The following is a 22,187-nucleotide window of genomic DNA, read 5'->3' as shown; positions in this document are numbered from 1 at the left end:
GCTGAGCCACCCAGGTGCCCCACCAGTAAAGAATTCTAAGCTTTATCCACTCTAGTAATAATAATGGTTTAGTTGATGGAATCTCTCTTCAATTTTAATTTCAATGCAAAAGAAGAGGAGGGATATATGGAAATCACATGAGAAATATTAAAAAAAATTTTTTTTAAACGTTTATCCATCTTTGAGACAGAGAGAGAGCAAGAGATGGGGAGAGGGAGAGAGAGAGGGAGACACAGAATCTGAAATAGACTCCATGCTCTGGGCTATCAGCACAGAGCCCAATGCGGGGCTTGAACCTGCAGACCGCAAGATCATGAACTGAGCCAAAGTCGGATGCCCAACCGACTGAGCCACCCAGGCACCCCATATGAGAAATATTTTTAAATACTTTTGGCAACGTGCTTGCTTCGGCAGCACATATACTAAAATATTTTCAGCAAAATAATCCATACCATATTAAACTCCCTTAGCATACAGTAAATCATAGTGAAGAACAAAACTGAAAAGTAGGATTCATTTCAGTTGAGTCTATATTGTACAGAAGAGCATAACTTAAGTACAGAATAGGAAATCATAGCATCTTCCAGTGACTTCTAGGTAGCAAATAAAAAAATAATTACAGTAGCTTTCCAGTGACTCTAATTATTCAGGATGCCAAAGTAAAACAAATTCCTATACACATTTCAAAGAAAGCTAGAAAATACATTAAAAAATATTAAATACAAGATAATTTCTGCTCAAAGATCAACTGAAATAGAAGGTGCACATATTTAAGATATAAATCTCTTTTGCTTTTACTTAAAAATACCTTTTTCACACATTCTAATGGTCATATGAAAAAGACATTTACTTTCTTTCCATTACTGACCCTGAGAAAGGGAGAACAAATGTGAAGTAGGCCTTCGAGCTCACTAAGAACCAAGCTCCACACTTTTCACAACTGTATACGGCAAGTAATGGAAGTCCAGGACTATACTTATTCAGGATTCCACACACACACACACATCAGTTTAAACCACCCAGAACTAAAATTTGGGTAACTGGCATTACACTTTTAATCCCTACACTGGTTTAAGGAAAGCAAAATCTATATTTACTATGTAGGAATTTTCAATTCAGTATATAACAATATATGTAGATATTATAGCTTCATTGCTCAAGAAGCTCTATTCAGCAGAAGAAAAATATGAATAAGTTCTTTGTACACTTATTTTTCACTATGAAGATGTTAGCAGTTACAAGGGAGTTAAAGAAAAACTTGAAATTTCATGACAGTGGAATATGGGAAGAGTTGGTATTTCCTCTCTGCCATTGCAATTACTCTTTTACGATGAAACTCAGAATTGCAAACTTAGCTGAATTTACCAAAGTTTCAGCCTTTGTAAATGAAATAAAGTTCACTCGCTGGGCCAAAACTGGCAAGCAGCAGTTGGGAGCAAAAGGGCAATAAGGACAGAAGAAAACAGATTCACTGCATTGTTATCAAGAATCGGCTTCCCTGCTATGTGCTTCACCTCATTCGCCGGGCTGTTGACCACCATGCCAGTGCCTTCATCTAAACCTGGAGTAGAAAAGAAGCAAGTGAGCTGGAAAATCCAAATGACTTGATTTAAAACAAATAAGCTTCAGGGCGCCTGGGTGGCTTAGTTGGTTGAGCGTCCGACTTTCGCTCAGGTCATGATCTCACGGTTCGTGGGTTTGAGCCCCGCGTCGGGCTCTGTGCTGACTGCCAGCTCAGAGCCTTGAACCTATTTCAGAGTCTGTGTCTCCCTCTCTTTCTGACCCTCCCCTGCTCATGCTGTCTCTCTCTCTCCTAGAAATAAATAAAACATTAAAAAAATAAAATAAAACAAATAAGCTTCCCCCACCCAAAGGATACAACCTTTGAAAGATTCTCAGCCACTTAAATTGACTTCAGTGAAGGGGCGCTTGGGTGGCTCAGTTGGTTTAAGTATCTGACTTTGGCTCAGGTCATGATCTCACAGTTTGTGAGTTCAAGACCCGTGTCAGGCTCTGTGCTGACAGCTCAGAGCCTGGAGCCTGCTTCAGATTCTGGGTCTCCCTCTCTGCCCCTCCCCCACTCACGCTCTGTCTCTTTTTCCCTCAGAAATAAGATAAACATTAAAAAAATTTTTTTAAATTGATTTCAGTGGATAATTATCCACTGGTGAGAGGTATGGAACCCTCAATTACAAAAGATTTTTTGAAATGTGATTTTCAGCACCTCAATACTGTTCTCTCAACACTGCTGGAATTCCTTCACAGGTAGAAGGGAGAATATTAAAAGCAGAGATGTCATGAAACGAGAAAATTAGGCCTCCAAGACTTATAGGGATCACGTCTTTGACCTCTGCACTGGAAACCCAGGACTAAGCATGGTGCCAGCGCAAAGGAGGCACACAAAGAATTTACTGAATGAGTTAATCTGTCCCACAGTTCACATTATTTTTTCAACCCACTCAATATGATCAGAAACTTCCCCAGTTAGAGCCCAGTTTAGAATAAAACCTAGGGTCTTAAAAAAAAAAATAAAAACAAACAAAAAACATGGGGGGGAGAGAGAGACAGAGAGAGAATGTGTGTGTGTGTGTGTGTGTGTGTGTAGAATTATTGACCTTTACATGGAACTAAAATCAGACTGCTTCCTCCTTAGTATCTAGATGAGACTAACGAATCTGAGAGAACAAATATTCTGACTGGTGGGGAGCAAAGCAGAAGGGCAAGTAGATGATCTTGACACATGAAGAGAAATGGAAGGACTGTACACACGGAAACTTTCTCCAGACTCCCAGCTTCTTCACTGTAGGAGTCAAAGGAGAAGGCATGGTTGGTCAGAGTGTGGACAAAATACACACCGACCGGAATATGTCAGTATACTGACGTGACAGGAGAGTCTCAAAAGCAAAGCACAGAAAATTCAGGGGAAAACCCAAGTCTCCCATATATCTTGAGTGGGGCTAAAAATTCGGTGGGGACAGAAAGCATGTCACAGCAGAAAAGTGGGTCACATGTGTACAGAGTAGTACAATAATTCTCTCTCAAATAGACTTGTAAAACAAATGGAGGGTGGGCATTAAAATGATCTGATCCCAAATGTTCTGCTTTCCTGGGGTTAAAGTCCCATAAGCAAAAGCGTCCGTTTCCTGCACTGCCATATCCTCCCCACACAGCTTCTCCTCATTGTTCTGCAGGACTAATTCTCTTTCGATTAATTTAATACACAAAAAGATTTTAAATCAAAATTGTGGAAAAGACTCTGTCCTATCATTCCTGGCCTCTCAATTTCCTGTGTCTCTGACACTGTTTTCATTGCCATGTTTTTCCCCTCATATATTTTCCCCATTTAACACACCAATAAGTTGCAATAATGAAGTGATGCTCTTACCAGTAAACTGCATTGTAGCTCCTAAATATGAGTCTACAACTGATCCTAGTAATCCAGCCAGACCCCCAAATGCAATAATTGGCCACTGGGGAGCAGAAATGTCCAAGTCATTAACAAAAACCAACTGTGTGAGGAAGTACGCGATGCCCACAAAGGTACCACCAAGTAGACTGGAGGCAAGGCCCACCATTGTGACACCTCCATTGGTCCCTGAAGAAGAAACATAGATAAAACGATCTGGTTAACAATCAACGAACACATGAAATCAAGGAAAGCAAAAGATTTTGGTACCCATCTCACCAAGACTAGTGCAAAGTAAGGGTTCTCTTACAGAGCATAGCCTACTTGAAAAGAAGTCTTTTCTCTGCATTAACTCCTGCCAGTCTGAGCAGTGCAGGGGAATGGTTCAATGGAGCCAGACTGCCTGGTTTCAATTTTCCTTCTGCCACCTCCAAGTTATGTGACTGTAACTAAGCTACTTCACTTCTCTTAATTTCCTTGTTTGTAAGAGGAAAATAATTAAAGAACCAATTCACATGAATATTAAGAGTATTAAGGATGATGATAATGAGGAAGAGAAAAAAAAGGAGGAAGTGAGGAAGAAAAGGAAAAGCAGGAGAAAGAGGAGTAAAAGCCGAGGAGAAGGAAGGGAAGGAGAGGAAGGAGGGCAGGTGATAGCAGAGACAAAATGTAGCAGTAGTAGTAGTTGATGACAGTGGTAACAGGGAACTGAGATCTATGGTAAAGCACTAACCACATAACGGGTCCTCAAGAGATACTCCACCATTCCCTTCTTTTTCCTCTCCTACTGATAGGTCTCTGCATTTCTGTATTGTTTATCTAGGACTCATTAACATTTCCTGCAAATAGTATTATCACTAACTTAACAGCCTATAGTAATTTTCCAATTAAGGGGAATAACCAAAATTCTTAAAAGGCTTTTAGGTAAGAAACAATCAATCAGGTATTTTTTTTGTTCATTTTGTTTTTTTTTAAGAAACTTAAATATAGACTCACCAACTGGAACTTTTTCCCAGGTTGTTATCAGCCTTGGCGGGCTTTTACTCAGAACGGTGCCAACTTCCGAAGCCCACGTGTCTCCAGCACAGCAGGCCAGTGCAGCCAAGAGAGACAAACACATCCAGGAAGCAGTGTACTGCTTGGAAAAATCTATTGGGATTTCCCCTGGCCCATTTTCTATCATATACAACAGGGCCAGCTCTGTAGGCACAGCTCCATTACAGAACACCTGAATCCAATTCCTCTGCCCGCCTACAAACAACATAAAAAGGACAAGAAATGTTTTCTCCTCAGAAGGGAAATCATGCAGTTATAGGAATTTATTTTAAAGTTTAAGAAAAGAAAAATGACAAAATTTTAAAAATAACTAAAAGTTGGGTGGTACCTTTGCCTATATTCTATATTATTTTAGAATAATTAATGATATTTTCTAATGTTTCTAAAATTCCGCTGCTACTTACTATTATGAAGTAATGATAAACTAAATTAGGCCACTACTTAAAGTTATTCTCATCTAAAATTTATGTTTCAGGGGCGCCTGGGTGGCTCAGTTAAGCGCCCGACTTCAGCTCAGGTCATTTTCATACGGTTCGTGGGTTTGAGCCCCACGTCGGGCTCTGTGCTGACAGCCAGCTCAGAGCCTGGAGCCTGCTTCAAGATCCTGTATCTCCCTCTCTCTCTGACCCTCCCCTGCTCACGCTGTTTCTCTCTCTTTCTCAGAAATAAATAAAACATTAAAAAAATAAAAATAAATAAAATTTATCTGTTTAAACAATCTAAACATGTTCTGATTGTAAGCTTATGTTAGGCTGAAATAAAGGTTACTATTTTAAGTGATGTCAAACATAATTCATTTTACCTTCTTTGTATTCTGAATCAAGACGCTTCTTTATTTCTCCCTTCCATTTAGTGAGTTTTGAAGAAGAAAGGAAAAACATCAGCAGAGAGGTAAAAAAGCTGAAATTTGCAATGGTTAGGATAAATCCAACCACAAGTCCTGAAAGAAACATATGTGTATATATATATATATATATATATATATATATACACACACAGAATTATATTTAGTCCATACATTAATGCTGTGAAAAAAAGAAAGGAATTTTTTTCAGTTCTTATTCACATTACACCCGAAATGTACATTTCTAATACATTTTCATTTTTACCAGTTCAGATATTACCAAATAGTAAACTAAATGTTGGTTTCATTAAATTGAGAGATTTTTTAGCATATTTTGATCTCCATTCAATCAAACTATGAATATATGAATGTATTATTGTAGATATTTTATTTTGTAATAAAATAACAGAACACAACAAATAGCAGTGATTTATTATTAGTCAATACATACTATGTATGTCATATGTAACATCTGGATAGACAGCTAGTTTGGAAAATTTCTAAGTTAACCATAGATTTCTGCAGAGAGGTTAATATTGTGGAGTCTTTCAGGCTTCTAATTTTTACATCCTTCTTTCCCACCTCCCCCACCTCCCAATATCCTGGATCTTTTTTTTCTACTTAAAGGCTAGCTTTCTGGCTTTTCAAAAAACTTTTATATACTCTCTTGTTGAGCCTCATAAACTATGGAAGAAGACAGAGACAGTGTTTCTTAGCTGTGTTTTCTTATGTAGATCTATGAAAACAACCCTGGATTTTATATGAAATTAAAAATGGGAGTATTTTCTGTGAATGTAATTTTAGATTTTTCAACTTTTTGTTTATTTGGACAAAGAAGAAAGGGATCGTCCTTCATTTTTCCACGAATGACCAATTTCGAGGAAGGCTTATAGTACTTACTGTTCAATCAGGAGAACAAAAAAAGAGGGAAGCTTACATTTCATGAAGCAGGAAAGAAAAAAAAAAAGAAAGAAAGATGTACTCCTGATATTATACCAATATATAAAGAGGCCACTGAAAGTAACTGCTAAATCAGTCAAATATGCTTGAGACTTAACTTGTTCTAGGTTGCTAAACTGAGAAGTTATAAAGCCTATCAGTAATTCTATAAAGAAAATGCATATCTGCTGGAATTAGTTTCTTAAATCACTCAGATAATCCTTAAAGCCCTTTGTTAGAAAATTTGAAAATGTTATTATGAGGGATGCCTGGGTGGCTTAGTTGTTTGAGTGACTGACTCTTGTTTCAGCTCAGGTCATGATCCCAGGGTCGTGGGATCAAGCCCTGCATGAGGCTCCACACTCAGCATGGAGCCTGCTTAAAATTCTCTCTCTCTCTCTGCCCCTTTCCCCCACTCGTGTGTGCTCTCTCTCTACAATAAAATAAAATAAAAAAGAAAATGTTCTTAGGAGTAAAGCCTGGTGGCTGAGATAGCAAAGAACCCCAGTTTCTATTATCACAATGGTTAGTAAATTCTACAAAAATGAATGAGACGGAGGATTCTGGGAAGATGGAGGAGGAGGAAGCATCAGGAATCTGTCTTCCACCTAGACAACAATTGCGCAAGCAGACTCTGTCTGACAAAACTTTTTTGGAACACTGGAGGCTATTGAAGCCTTGTAACTTTCAAAGGAAGGCTTGGAAGGGAAACTAGTTAATTTTGGTCAGTTTCCCGTCTACCACTGTCTGCCCCATGGTAGGCAGTGTAGGAATTGCAGGAGCAGTCTGCACACAGCTTGTGAAAGCCAGGGTGGACAATAAGGACTTGTCTTTCTTTAAAAATTTTTTTTAATGTTTATTTTTGAGAGAGAGGGAGAGAGAGAGAATGTGAGGAGGGTAGGAACAGAGAGAGAGAGGGAGATAGAATCTGAAGCAGGCTCCAGGCTCTGAGCTAGCTGTCAGCACAGAACACGATGTGGGGCTTGAACCTACGAATGGTAAGATCATGACATGACCTGAGCTGAAGTCGGATGCTTAACCGACTGAGCCACCCAGGAGACCCTGGACTTGTCTTTCAAATATGAGGATTTGTACTCTGATCAATGACTGCTGCTTCTGATAAGGCAGATATAGATAAAGAGGATGGCAGCCACTGTTGCACCCCACCCCTTACTGTTGCCAAGCCATTTCTTGTCTGGCTGAAGCGACTGCCAAAGGACTTAAAGGGTTCATACCAGCTTCCCTTCATTTCTGTTCTTCCTTCTCTGGAGAGCCACACATTAAAGATAAGGACATTCAAAAGAAATTACATTTACGGGGAAAATTAGAAGGTCACAGTGCATTCCCAGAGAAAGGTATAGGCTCAGAAAAGACTTGGAAGACCTCAAGTTTACGCCTTAGGGTGATCCCTGGCATAAAAACAACCTCCAACAATCAAAAACAAGACAAAACCAAACCAAAAAAGAGCAAACCCTGGGGCAGGGGAAATTCTGATTTCCAGAGTTACCACATTATTAGATTTAAATATCCAGTTTTCAACAAAAATAACACAAGACATACAAAGAAACAGGAAAGTACGGCCCATTCAGAGGGGAAAAAAAAAATCAATGGAGATTGTCACTGGAAGGGCCAGATGGTGGACCTACTAAGCAAATACTTCAAAACAACAGTCTTAAGGATGCTCAAAGAATGGAAAGAAGACATGAAGAAAGTCAAGAAAATAATACGGAATATGGAAATGTTAAGAGATATAGAAATCTAGAGAAAAACCAATAGGAAATATTGGAGCTGAAAATATTCAGTACAGATTCAAAGGCACATCTGAGCAGGCAGAATAAACAAATCAATGAACTTCAAGGCACGCAAAGGAAATTATCCAGTCTGAAGAACAGATAAAACAAAGATTGAAGAGAAGCGAACAAAGCCTAAGGGACAAGTGGAACACACACATCGTGGGAATCCCCCAAAAAAAGAAAGGGACAAGGGGCAGAGAAATTATTTGAAGAAATAACAGCTGAAACCTTCCCAGGTTTTCTTTTCTTTTTTTTTTTTTTTTGAAAACTTACCAAGTTTCATGAAAGACACATGTATAAACATGCAAGAAAGAAGCTTACCAAACTCCAGGTAGAATGAATTCAGAGAGCCACACTGAGACACATTATAATCAAACTGTTCAAAGGCAAAGACAGTCTTGAAAGCAGAAAGAGGTAAGCAACTCATCACATACGAGTGATCCTCAGTAAATTATCAACAGGTTTCTTATCAGAAATTTTGGAGGGCTGATACCCAGCCAAACTATTTTTCAAAATATTTTTCAAAAGTAAAGAAGACATTAAGAGAGTTTTCATGTTATTGATGTTATGCTGGCAAAATTTTAAATTAAAATGTTACAACTTTAGGATGTTAACTGTAATTCTTGTGGTAACCATAAAGAAAATAGTTATAATATATACACAAACGGAAATAAGAAAGGAATTCAAACATTTCACTACAAAAATTAATTAAACACAAAACACAATACAAAAAATGAGGAACAAAAAACTATAAGGCATATAGAAACAAATAGCAAAATGACAGAAATGAGTTTTTCCTTAGTAATTAAATGTAAGGGGATAGGGGCACCTGGCTGGCTCAATTGATAGAGAACTCTTGATCTCAGGGTTGTTAAGTTTGAGCCCCACACTGGGTGTAAAGATTACTTAAAAAAAAAAATCTTCCAAAAAACAAACAAACAAACAAGTATGTGTAAGGGGATGAAACACACTAATCAAAAGACATAGACTGTCAAAGTAAAATAAAAATACATAGTCCACTGCTGTCCACAAAGAATGCACTTTAAAGACACAAAAGGGTTGAAAGTAAAAGGACTGAAAAAAATAGCCCATGCAAACAGTAACCAAAAGAGAGCAGGGGGCGCTATACTAATAACAGACAAAATAGATAAGCTCACCACAGCGCCCGTGTGTCATAACCCCATCTTCTTTTCTTTTTAGTATTGCCTTTCTTTCTGGCATAACAAGATGCTCTAGGCTCTTCCCAAACCTAGTTTTCCCCAGCCCTGGAACCAGTCATTTCTCTGAGAAGGTTTGGCTCATTTTAGTGGCAAATCTCACAGTGTACTCATTGTTACTGGGGAGTATTTACTTTTTTGTGGACAGGACAAATACATACATACTTAGGAATTCACAAATATACACACATGCACGTACATGTGCATATATACACATGCATGTACTTTAGAAATCACAGGTCACACCAAGAACTCTCACTACAATCTATCTCCACAGATTCTCTTCCTCCTCCCCCTTCCACATTTGTATGCTTGCCTCCTTCCTTGGTGAGAACCCCGGCTTCAAATAACGACAATAATTTCACTCATTTTCTCAATCCCCTATCACATTTAAAACTTTTAGAATTATTTCACTCTTACTACAACAAAAAAAAACCACACCAAAAATAGGTTAGGATTTGTTTGCAATTCTCCCCTTGACTGAACCCAAGACTGAAGGAATACAGTTAAATCTGTGTTCATAAGTTTTTCTTTTTCCCTCCAGTGTGCTTATAGTATTAATTTAAAATACAATTGGGTTCATTTGTTTTAGTTTCAGTTTTAGATTTCTTCTTTGCCTATCCTTTCTAATTTTATTTCTTAAAATATGATGGGGTGCCTGGGTGGGGTGCCTGGGTGGCTTAGCCGATTAAGTGTCCGACTTTGGCTCAGGTCATGATCTCATGGTTCCTGGGTTCGAGCCCCGCGTCGGGCTCTGTGCTGACGGCCAGCTCAGAGCCTGGAGCCTGTTTCAGATTCTGTGTCTCCCTCTCTCTCTGACCCTCCCCTGCTCATGCTGTCTCTCTCAGAAATAAATAAAACATTAAAAAATTAAAAAAAAATATGTAGAACACTAGCATCCTTTCAACAGTCAAATTTACACAAAAAGGCATATTCAGAGAAGGGTCATTTCCTCCCAGGTCCCTTTTCCCCCTCTGTCTGTATATTGCTCTCCCTCCATTCTTTGTAGATAACAAACTTCATTATTTTCTAGTTTATCTTTCCTGTGTTTCTTTTTATAAAGATAGGTATATATATTCAAGTTTTATTTTCCCTTTAAAAAATTTTTTTAAAGGTATTTCGAGAGACAGAGAATGTGCAGGTGAGGGGCAGAGAGAGAGCAGGGAAGAGATCCCAAGCAGGCTTCATACTGGTGGAGCCTGATGTGGGGTCTGAACTCACAAACCATGAGATCATTACCTAAGCCGAAACCCAGAGTCAGTGGCTTACTGACTGAGGCACCCAGGCACCTTCCTTCTTCTCTATGTGTTCTTTTCAACTTATAAGCACATTTTTAAAAAAAAGTTTTATTTATTAATCTCTGCACCCAATGTGGGGCTCCAACTCATGACCCTCCGATCAAGAGTCGTGTGATGTTCTGACGGAGCCGGCCAGGTGCCCCTATAAACATGTTTTTCTTTAAATAAAATTTTTTAGTGGGTTTAAAAAAATGTTTATGGGGGGGTGCAGAGAGAGAGGAAAAGAGAAAATTCCAAGGGGGCTCGATCTCACACATTATGAGATCATGACCTAAGCCAAATCAAGAGTGGATGCTTAACTAACTGAGCCACCCAGGCATCCCTTTTATAATAATTTTATAATTTTCCTTTTAGGGAGAGAATGTCCTAACTCTGCCTTTAAGCAGGGTCAGTGGCCCCCCAAAAAACTTATATTTATTGTTAATTAATCTCTCACGAGTTTGGCCGCTTTAAGTCTAAACTTCCAGTTTGGAGGGGGTGTGTGAAAAAAATCCACCTTCTGGCCCTGCAGGGTTGGGGACCAGTTTCCCAGAATGTGATAATCACACCAAGCGACTGTTATCTTATGTGGCTCTGTCCAGACTGCCTGCTAGTATTTCTAAGTACAAATTCTATCCCTGACTTATTGTTAACAATTTCCATTCTCAGGGCACCTGGATGACTCAGTCAGGATTAAGAGCATAAGACTCTTAATTTCAGAGTCATGAGTTCAAGCTTCACATTGAATGTGGAGCCTAGTTAAAATTTAAACAAACAATGCCCCCCCCACCCCCAATTTTCATTCTCTGTAACTTTTAAGATAAATATATTCAGTTTTGTTATATAAAGATTTTAGTTATCACATTAAATAAAGCTATAAATAGAATAGATATTAAGCAGGTGTTAATATCTATTTAATAAATAAGTATTAAATAATATCTTTTTAAAATAACAGAACAAGGGACCAGGTTTTTATTTCTGTAGAAACTGTGTTGGTTAGCTCAACACTGAGATACCACAACTAGTGAGACATTTATTGACTGATCTCTTCAGAGATACTCAAATATTGGCACTTTACTCAAGTTTATCAAGCTCAGTACTTTTTTTAAGTAGGCTCCATGACCCTGATTTAAGACCTAAGATGAGACCAAGAGTCAGATGCTTAACGGACTGAGTCACCCAAATACCCCAAGTTTAGTGCATTTTAAGTGTATGAAGTAGGGGGCGCCTGGGTGGCTCAGTCCGTTGAGCATCTGACTCTTATTTATAGCTCAGGTCATGAGTTCATGGTTCGTGCGTGCGAGCCCCGAGTTGGGCTGCCAGTGTGGAGCCTGCTTGAGATTCTCTCTCTGCACCTCCCTCACTTACTCTCTCTTTCAAAATAAATAAACTAAAAAAAATAAAGTGCAAGAAGTAGGGTCATGCTGTATAAAGAACTAACAAAGTGCTTTAGCTCTGGAGTTAAATAGTCTGGAGTTCAAACTTTGGCTCCTCCACTTAACTCTGAATAAATGTTTCCCAACTCTGAGCCTCAGTTTCTTGTTGGTGAAATGAGAATAGCGACAATTCCTACCTCAATGGCTTGCTGTGAAAAGTTAAACAATATTTATACTATGCTTATTATATTACCCAGATGTGGAAGTCCTTTAATAAATTTTACTAATATCACTGGCAATAAAAGCAGCTGCAGTGGAAAACCCTGTTCAACCTTTAAGTCTTTTTCGATTGATTTTACAGTATTACAAAAGTAGTACGTAACTATTGGAGGAAAAAGCCAAAAATATGCAAGTATACATAGTAAATGTGAAAATGTCTTTGTACACCCCCACCACTCCCCGTCCCTTTTCTATAGTCACTATTAACAATTCATTCTACTGTTTGTAAACAAACCCAGAGGAAGAGGGCCCTAAAACAACCTACACCGAAATCCTGTAAGTCATCTACATCCTTTTTTACTTCAACCACTTTAAAATACTACAGGAAGTGATCAATGTTCATATTGATGACAAGTTCAGAATGAGGAAATAAATCAAAGGAAATGTACTTTGAAAGAATGATTTCTTTCATGTAGTCTAAAAATACCTTGGAATTTTTTGCAACTGCTAGCTATGTCTGAACTCTTAAATTAGTAACTCTTAATCTAGTAATTAGATTCCATCTCCCGGAACCACCTCTGGAATCTCTAATTGTCATTACTAAAAGCTGATATGAATAACAAAAGGGTGCTCTCAAAGCACTTCAAGATTCAAGAATTATGGCTGCCTTCTGAGTTTTAAACAGGTAAATCCTGTACTTAACAGAGCCATATGGGGAAGTAAAACAACACTGTCTACAAATGTCTCTGATAGCAGGAGTAGAGTTACACTAAAAATTTCAACCATGGTGACCTGGATATAAAAACCCTGACAGGCAAAAATGGGAAAGGCAGAATTAGAATTTTATAATAAAACTCAAATATACTCAATTCTATCATTGTGTATCATTCTGTAATCTACCTACAGAAAGACTGTGGGAATCAATAGAAGGCTCATTAGCCCAAAGTAAAGAACATGAAGGCCAAAGAACCAGGAGTTGACAGACTTGTTGAATCCCATACAAGGGATGGGACCCTTTGACTTGTGGATTTGCAAAATTGGAGATAGGGAAATTCTATAAAAATAGGGGCTCTATAAAAATATGGAGACTCGATAAAAATCTGCTTTCTGCTCCTTTCACTTCTTCTGTTCTTGCTAGGACCTGCACCCCCACTTTATACATGCCTCATAAAGCAAACATTGTATGTTCTCCTTGTAAGGGACAAGGAGTTAATGATTTCTTTAGAACAGATAACTTCCAAGGAAGGACCAAGTGAGAATGACCTGAAGAAGCCATCATATGTGTATTCCAGACCACCGGTGCTAGACTACTGGATGCCTAGCTCCAAGAAGTAACACCTGGGCCCTGTTCTTTGTTCTAACTGGTTCCTGGATGCCTAAGAGGGCACATACACCAGACCACAATCCTCAAATACCCCAGACCCCAAACAAAGATGGGACTCTCTGCCCTTTCCTTTTTGTGTCTCACAGGCACTCTGTCTGTATTTGGACTCTCTCTGTATCTTTCACAAACTTCGCTTTCACTTCCTGCTGACTCACATTTGAGTTCTATCCTGCACACACCCAGGGACTCTCTTGGTTGGTCCTGTGGGATGCGCCTCTGCATCCTTAGACTCGGCTTGCTGGCATCACATAGACTGTTTTTCAGATCTAATACCACCAAAGAAATGTTCTAGTTATAATCAATCTTACTTCTCAAGTGGCCTGGCTACAAGAATTGGGCATGCCATAGCAGTGATGTTTGTATTTCAGTTTGCAATCCACTAGTTCTATATATTTTTGTAAAGACATACTTTATTATTTTTAAAGTAGGCTCCACACCCAATGTGAGACTTGAACCTATGACTCTGAGATCAAGAGTCATATGCCCCACAGACTGAGCCAGCCAGGCACCCTGAGTAGTTCCATATTTTGTCAGATTAATAAAGTGGCATACTGACTGGTAATACCAGTTCCTTGTGACAATGAGCAACATAAACTGGTTTTCTTAGGTCTGGTCAACTCCGGGTACCTGACAGAATGAGGCTTCTATTTCAGAAAGACCGATCACTAGATCTGAACTATGGTGACCCAAAAGAGGTAAGGCCACCCTCTGTAAGGCCACATGGAATACAACCACTGGCCTTTCCAGACAATACTCCATTTGCGTGCATTTCTATTACATTTATAGTATATATTTCTGGGGATTAAATGCCTCAAACCTGGGGCGCCTGGGTGGCTCAGTTAAGCATCTGATTTCAACTCAGGTCATGATTTCACGGTTTGTGAGTTTGAGCCCCACATCAGCCCCGCTGTACTGACAGCTCAGGTCAGAGCCTGGAGCCTGCTTTGGATTCTGTGTCTCCCTCAATCTCTGCCCCTCTCCTGCTCATATTCTGTCTGTCTGTCTCTCTCTCTCCCTCTCAAAAATAAATAAAACATTAAAAAAAATTGAATAGTAAATGCCTCAAACCAATCTTATTTATCATCTGTCTCCCCTAAAACTTTAAGTTCTCAGACAGTGGGATTTTTTTTTTTAGGTTTTCATTTAAATTATAGTTAGTTGGGGTGTCTGGTGTCTTAGTCAAGTGTCTAACTCTTGATTTCGGCTTTAGATCATGATCTCGTGGTTTATGGGATCGAGCCCTATGTCAGGCTCCACGCAGACAGCAAGGAGCCTGCTTGGGATTCTCTCTCTTCCTCTCTTTCTCAAAATAAATAAGGAACCTTAAAAAAAATAAATTCTTCTTATTTAACATTTAGTATAATATTGGTTTCAGGAGTGACAGTGGGATTTTTATCCATTTTCTTTACTACTAAATTCTAAGTGTCCAGGACAGTGCCTGACATACAGGGGACCCTGACTATATATTTGTTGAATGAATGAAGGAAAAAAAATGGTAAACCATTATGCCTTATAGTCTTGGTAAATGAAATTAAATTTAAACTTGTCAAACCAAAAATCTGATGACAGATTGTCCATTCTGAGTTCAAAGGAACACAAATACTTCTTTAGAGTAAATCATTTACACGGTGCTTTACAGTTTATAATTACTTTCCCATACATCCCCTCATGTGATCCTCCTTATTCTAGAAATACTCTCTCTCAAAGTGATCAAAGGCCTCCACTTCCACCTTAAGCACTGCCTCAAGCCCTCCTCTCTTCCGTCATTACTGAGTTATGTCTTCCTGTGTCATGGGGGGCTTTTAACACCCATTTCCTAAGGAAGTTCTGAAACTCTTCCCAGTCCCACGCACACTAAAGTAATGATATGGACAATTTTAGTAAAATTCCTATGACTGTGAATAGAAGAAAAACAATAACAATAACTAACATTTATAAAATACTTATTGTGTGTGCCAGGTACTGTGCTAACCTTTTTATGTGTATGGCTTCTCACATTAAATCAATGCTGTAGATACTATCATTCCTTCTCATTTTACAGATAGGCAAATTACAAAACTGACAGTTTAAGTAATTTATAGTCGTACTCCAGGATGGTATTCCCAAGTCCTATATAATTTGAACTAGCATTACAATTTTTTTATTCCTAAGGAAAAAAAAAAAAAACTCCAAACAAAAGATACCAATATTCATGGAATGAAATGATTAGAAAAAAAGAACAGAGGTTTTAAAATCAATGTAGAAGGGCGACTGGTTGGCTCAGTTGGTTGAGCATCCTCTTGATTTCAGCTCAGGTCATGATCTTGCAGTTTGTGAGTTCAAGTCCCGTGTTGGGCTCTGTGCTGACACACAGAGCCTGCTTGGGATTCTTTCTCCCTCTCCTTCTCCCTCCCTTCCAATAAATAAATAAACATTAAAAAGAATCAATCATATATTTCCTAAGCACCTGTTACATGGGTAGCACTATTCAAAGAAGCATGGGACATGGAAGCATAAGATCCACTCCGGTCTTCTGGAAGTTTACAATATAATTGAAAGCAGACAATAAATCACTAAGAGTAAATATTTATAAAATGTTTTATCGCTTTAAAAAGACATACTGTCCCATAAATTATCTTGTGTGAACCTCACCAATAAGCCCTAAGGAACTATTTCATAAGAGATGAAGAAATTGAGACTCCAAGGTGTTGGGTAATATGGTACAATGTGGGGAAACAGGTTCTACTTAAATGGAAAAAAGCTTAGAAGCTGCCACCACGGGGTGAAAACACCCAAGGTTAGCTAGCGATATATTCCAATAGGATCATGAGTATGTTCCATCTGATGCCAATATATTATTGTACTTTGATCACAAACGCCACCTGCCCCCAGACCCTTTGTTACTTACACACAACTTAATGATTACTATCTTATTGTTTTCTCCATGTTCACGTGTATAAGTTCTTGTTTTCTTCAGGTTCACTACGTGGGTAATATCTTGTAAGCTCAATAAATACGGAGATGAAACCCTTATTTGGGGCTCTTCTCTCTTCCCAGACACTAGCCTTTGTTGTATTCAATTCTGCGTCCACTCTCTTGCTGGACAAAAGAGAACTCCAGATGCACAGTCTGCGACAGCAAAGTTCACTGAGATAGCAAGTGGAAGTCCTTGAATTTAAATATGTACCTTCTAATTCTAAATCAAGCTGACTAGGAGAGGAGTAGAGGCCCAAGGGCTAAAAGGCAGAAAAGGAAATGGTAGCAGGAAAGAAACAAAAGTAATGACTGGAAAAAGAAAAGCAGGGCAATATATAACATGGAAACCAGGGGAAGAAAGAATTTCAAGAAGGACCTGACCCTTCTTTCAAGAATGATAACAACCAAGGCAGGATTACTTGAGAAAGGACTTAAAAAAAATTTTTTTTAATGTTTTTTATTTATTTCTGAGAGAGAGAGAGACAGAGCGAGCAGGGGAGGGTCAGAGAGAGAGGGAGATACAGAATCTGAAACAGGCTTCAGGCTCTGAGCTAGCTGTCAGCACAGAGCCTGACACAGGGCTCGAACCCACGAACCATGAGATCATGACCTGAGCTGAAGTCAGATGCTTAACCGACTGAGCCAACCAGGCGCCCAGAGAAAGGACATTTTTAACAAAGTGTAACTCTGTGTTATTATATTTAGAGACCATTCAAATTATTCACTTTAAATGAGTTAATACTTCCAAAGTGCTAACAGCAGCGCCTGATACACAGCATGCACAACATAAGCATCTGCGAAACAGATAAAACATAATACTGATTATATGGTAAGATAAAAGATAAAAATGTCAATGTGTCTGTTAACTGCAATTCAACTACCCTCATGGGAGGAAAAAAGTCCTTGAACAACGTTTCTCAATTATGAAGAAAGAGACTTAGCCTGATAATAACAAGCAGCCAATAATGCTGGCTATGTCTATCCACTGAGCTAGGAACTTTATTGTGATTACCTGATTTAATTCTTACTGCAAACTGTAAGAATGAAATCAGAGGTAGATCAAGGTTTTGTAGGGCCTGATGCTTATAAATTAAATAAATAAATAAATATATATACACACACACACACACACACACAAATAGCTCTTACCTTTATAATATTTACAAAACCATAGGACCATGAGAGTACACTGCTAAGGTTCTTCCCAAAGCCTTGGAAGGTACCACTGCAAGTGAAGATGCCATGAAGTTTAAGCTGTATTAACTTCATGGTATATCCTTCTTTAGGTTGGATATTAAAAAATCCCATTTCACTGAAGAAAAAACTGAGGCACAGGGAGGTTAAGTGACTCTCCCAGAGCCATAACTAATATTCATTTATTGTTTTGTTGTTTTTTTTTTACCTTTAAAAATAGTGTATTTTTGAAAGACAGCAAACATGTGACTGGGGAAGGGCAGGTAGAGAGGAAGGCAGAGAATTCCAAGCAGGCTCCATGCTGTCAATGCAGATTTGGATAGGGGCCCTGATCACAAACCATGAGATCATGACCTAAGCCAAAGTCAGATGCTTAAATGACTGAGCCACCCAGAAGCCTGCTGTAACTATTATTCAAACCCATCCTGCCTGATTCTAGCACTTGTTCTTTTACTCATCATGCTATATTCTTTCATGAAGGTCTGCTCAAGTTTATAAAACTTTGAGAAACATCTGCTTTATGTGAATACAGTGGAGGCAGAGTATGTTTACAATGCTAGGTTAGGCTAATGAGCAATATTTTGAAGGCTGGGTAGATGGCTCCAAGACCTGCCAGTTCTAAACAATTGTCATTCTGTAGTGATCTTATCCTCAATGTAGTATTTGAGGGGAATTCTCATGTCTTGGGATTTGTAACACTTCCAGGATATGAAATTCTCAATGTCATATCAGATCATGGTAACCCATTGACTTGAGGCAGGTGAGACTCCACCTAGTTTGAAATAAAATCTTTACTGTGTCCCACAAGCCTCCTTAATTATCTGGCCCTTGCCTACTTCTTCAATTTTATCTGTCACTATTTTTCCTTTTTTTACTATTTTCCAGTCAAATTTATGTCCACACCCAAAATAAGGCAGGGTATATGTCAGGGTCTTTGCACATGTGATTTCTGCCAGCCTGGAACATGCTTCTCTCAGATCTTCTCTGGCTTCAAGTCTTGGTTCACATCTACCTCCTTAAAGAAACGGGTTATGCTTGACCCCATCTACAAAAGAACACCTGGTCCCCCAACATACACTCTTTATTATCTTAGTTTTTCTCACAAACTTTATTATATAAAAACTTTTATGTATTATTTTACTATCTGTTCTAAAGAATAAAATTTCCACAAGAACTTGAAACCTTGTCCTTGTTCACAGCCACATCCTCAGTTTCTATAAGAGTGGCATATAGTAAGTGCTCTAAAAATATGTGCTAAAAGAACAAATAAATGGCTTGTCCTTAACTCAGTTCTGAAAAACAAATCCAGGATAATTAATTTGGACTGCTCTGCTTGAGGCTACTAACAGCGACTTCCAAGAACAATTCTTTCCACCAGCTCCTCTATGTTACATGTAGGAGTTCGCCAGTGTTTTTGCTAGCAGATAATTTAATACAACTAAAGGAGCAGAATAACCAAGGAACTAAAAAAAATGTATTCTATTAATCAACCTGACATCAATTAAGAAGTTAAATTTGTACGTTACACTGAGTATGTTAGTATCTGCAATTTTGAAAGAATAGGAATGCTGAGCAATAACTCTATCATTGTCTGAAATACAAAACATTGTGACTTTAGTCTCATATATTTGGAATTTAGAAAACATCATTTTAAATTATATTAGCAAGCATTTATTATAGTTAACATGCAAAAGAAAAACATACCTCCTAAGGCCCCACTGTGATCTAGACTTTTCTTTTTAAAGCCATTAGAGACAATCAAAACAGGAACGACAACAGAAAACAGCCAACGCCAAGGAGAAACAGGCTGTAAAGTACCTAAAAGTTATAAAGATAGAGCACAAATTGTATGAAGTGTGAACATGTTAGTTCTGGCTGTAAACTTTGATAACTGCATTCTGGATTAAAATACTGTCATAAGTAGAAAAACAGAGATGAAGTCACCAAAGTAAAATGTGTTGAGACTTTTATATTTCCAGAGAGATAACACTACTGGGGAATGACTAAATTAAGTCCTGTCCAAGTTTTGATATTTCAATGAATAGTTCAACATTGTTTTAGGAAGGAGTCATGTATTAAATCTCAAGAACTGCATAATGCAAACTATTTTCTTAACAGGATCAAATTATTCCACTTTCTGCCTTGTAGAAGTTTTTCCTTTTTTAAAGTAATATTCTCAAAAGCTACACACCTCCATTCAACAATTAACAACCATCCAATTTTTTCAAAGGTTGCATCTAGCTCACAGATATTTTGTTTGGCTAGTATAATGTTTTTAAACAATTGGAAGTTAATATTTAAAGATAAGGATATTTCAGTATAAAAATCCAGAACTTTGGCTTATGTTTTAAAACGTGGAAGTTCAGGCTCACGTGGCAGAATTCACTGCAGTGGAGAGAGGCCACTTCCTTTAGACAGGCCATTGCTTTCTTGTTCAAAGTCCCCACCATTCCTGACAGACTCCTACACACCAAGACTGAGTGATTATGGTAACGAAAAAATCTGAACTATTGCGTGGGTGTATGTTTCTATCAAAAATGGGAAAATGGGAGACAAAGAGGGTCAAATTTCCAACCAAAAATTTCTACGTCTGAAAATGAAAACTAATTCCCATGTGTTTAAGATGCAATGATCAGGTGCTTGGCCGCAGAGGGACACTTGGGTTTAAAAATCCTGGTTTATTCCACTGAGTTCAAGTATTAGTTAATACTAGCCCAAACAAGACTTTTCTCCCATACCTCTCCTAAATCCTCATCCCCTACTGTGAATCATTATAAACGAAAAACTCTGAAAGCTTCTGAACCCTGAACATCACCCATTCAATTATTCACATGTCTGCAAAAGGGTCAGGTCTGAGATGGCAATTGCTTTCTCACTCTACTTTTCACTGAAGGCTGAACAGCATGACATTTTTATAGAAGTACCCAGGAATCTGTGTAAAGGCATATATGTATGTTCTAAGGAGGCTTCGAAACTGTAAAGATTTGAGTCCAGAGTCTGCAATGTGGTTTCAGACTTTAAAAGGAATCTGTTCTTCTGAAGTGACTAAAACAGCTGACAAACCCTCCAACTCTCCAAGTGTAAACACTATACTACCTTTTATTTTTACTGAGATTTTTTGCAGGATATAAGAAACTAATAGTTACAAATATTCCTATTTTAAAAATCACTGCAATTGCTTTACAAAACTGTTTCATTTCACTGATTTCTCAAGATAGATGTAATAACTACATACAACATAAAAACAAGTTTAACTAGTATTACCACAAGCTGCGTTTATTAACGTTCAAGGCAGTGATTATATTTTAATGTTTGTAAATTGGGACCGTGGGAGTTAAGTAAACACAACAGTTCATAACCACTGAGAAGACAGAGTTTTGGATTTCATTAATGAGACAATTTTCAATTCCACCCATTAGATTACAGAAAAACAACTTAGAGCATTCATACTTACCATAATAGGTGCTTGCAGTCATAGACATAATCCAGAAAGCTAAAGAAATGCAAATGATCAGGCTCAATATAACTATATTAGTGATCATCTTTATATACTTTTTGCATATATTGTCGTCAAGATCTGTCATGGAAAGTAAGGATATGAGCGAGCCCCCGAGGGAGAAAATACGATGTTTTTCAAAAAAGAAAAATCAGTCATTTAAGTTGTCAGCAAAAAACTCATGCGGAGTCAAACATAAACGCGAACATCTCCCACCGACTGAAAAAAAAAAAAACCAAACTATTTCTGGAAACTTCGGCAGGTGGAGAGCTGAAACTCCCGTGGGCGAGGTTAGCACCTCCCTGAAAAAGCGAAGCGCATCCGCGCAGAGAGCCGGTTCCTACTCCGCGGTCACTCCACACCAGAACTCTGCAGAGTGGAAGGGGACGGGAAAGCGGAATCAGCCAATCGCTGGTGTTAGGACCCCAGCCCCGCCTCCGCCACCCGCCCACGCGTCGACGCAGGCAAGTCCTCCGCCGCAGAGAGACAGGGTGCACAGCCTGGACCCAGGTGGGTCCCAGTGGTGAGCCTCGCGCGGTGGAGCGCGGTCACGTCCCGACAGCTGCGCGCGCCGCCTCAGCGTCAAGGTCCAGCCCGCCGGCGCCGAGGTCCCCGGAACTCAGCCCCGAGCCGAGTCGCGTCTCCCCTTCCTGCGCGCATGCGCCGCGGCCGCCCTGGACGTCGCTTAGTTCACGTGAGCGTTTTAGGGGCGGCTCCCGGACGGCGAGCGGGGCGGATCCTCTCAGAGGCCACCTGCGACCGGGGCCGGGTGGGTTTGTAATGCTTCTCAGAATACTGATGTCTGGAACCTTAGGTACTCGCGTTTGAGGACATAGTCAAACACCGAATGCTGAAACCACCACCGGGGAAATAATAGAAAAAAGGAATGCAAATAAACTTAGACCCCGTGAGTCTGTTTCAAGCATAATCAACTACTTTTTCATTTATAGAGAGTTCGTGGCATATTATGGATTTTTTAGGGGAAGGGGGATATTGTGTTGTAAAAACAATTTTATGACAGAAAATTATTT

The 22,187-nt window shown here is 38.8% G+C and overlaps 1 protein-coding gene across 1 annotated transcript; it reads right to left on the bottom strand.

Moving 5' to 3' along the window:
- Window positions 1-512: 512 nt before the first annotated feature.
- On the bottom strand, window positions 513-21,765 carry TMEM19 (transmembrane protein 19). The gene is made up of 6 exons (XM_039221428.1): window positions 21,115-21,765; window positions 19,365-19,478; window positions 5,265-5,402; window positions 4,403-4,657; window positions 3,386-3,595; window positions 513-1,561 (listed from the first exon to the last, which is right to left on the bottom strand). The coding sequence occupies exons 1-6, from the start codon at window positions 21,242-21,244 to the stop codon at window positions 1,398-1,400; spliced, it is 1,011 nt and encodes a 336-aa protein (XP_039077359.1). The 5' UTR covers window positions 21,245-21,765; the 3' UTR covers window positions 513-1,397.
- Between the last annotated feature and the right edge of the window lie 422 nt (window positions 21,766-22,187).

Source organism: Hyaena hyaena, unplaced genomic scaffold (assembly GCF_003009895.1).
Source record: "Hyaena hyaena isolate Hyena2069 unplaced genomic scaffold, ASM300989v1 scaffold_990, whole genome shotgun sequence".
NCBI lineage: Eukaryota > Metazoa > Chordata > Mammalia > Carnivora > Hyaenidae > Hyaena > Hyaena hyaena.
Note: the sequence above shows the minus strand (reverse complement) of the source record. Positions and strands in the feature narration are given on the sequence as shown.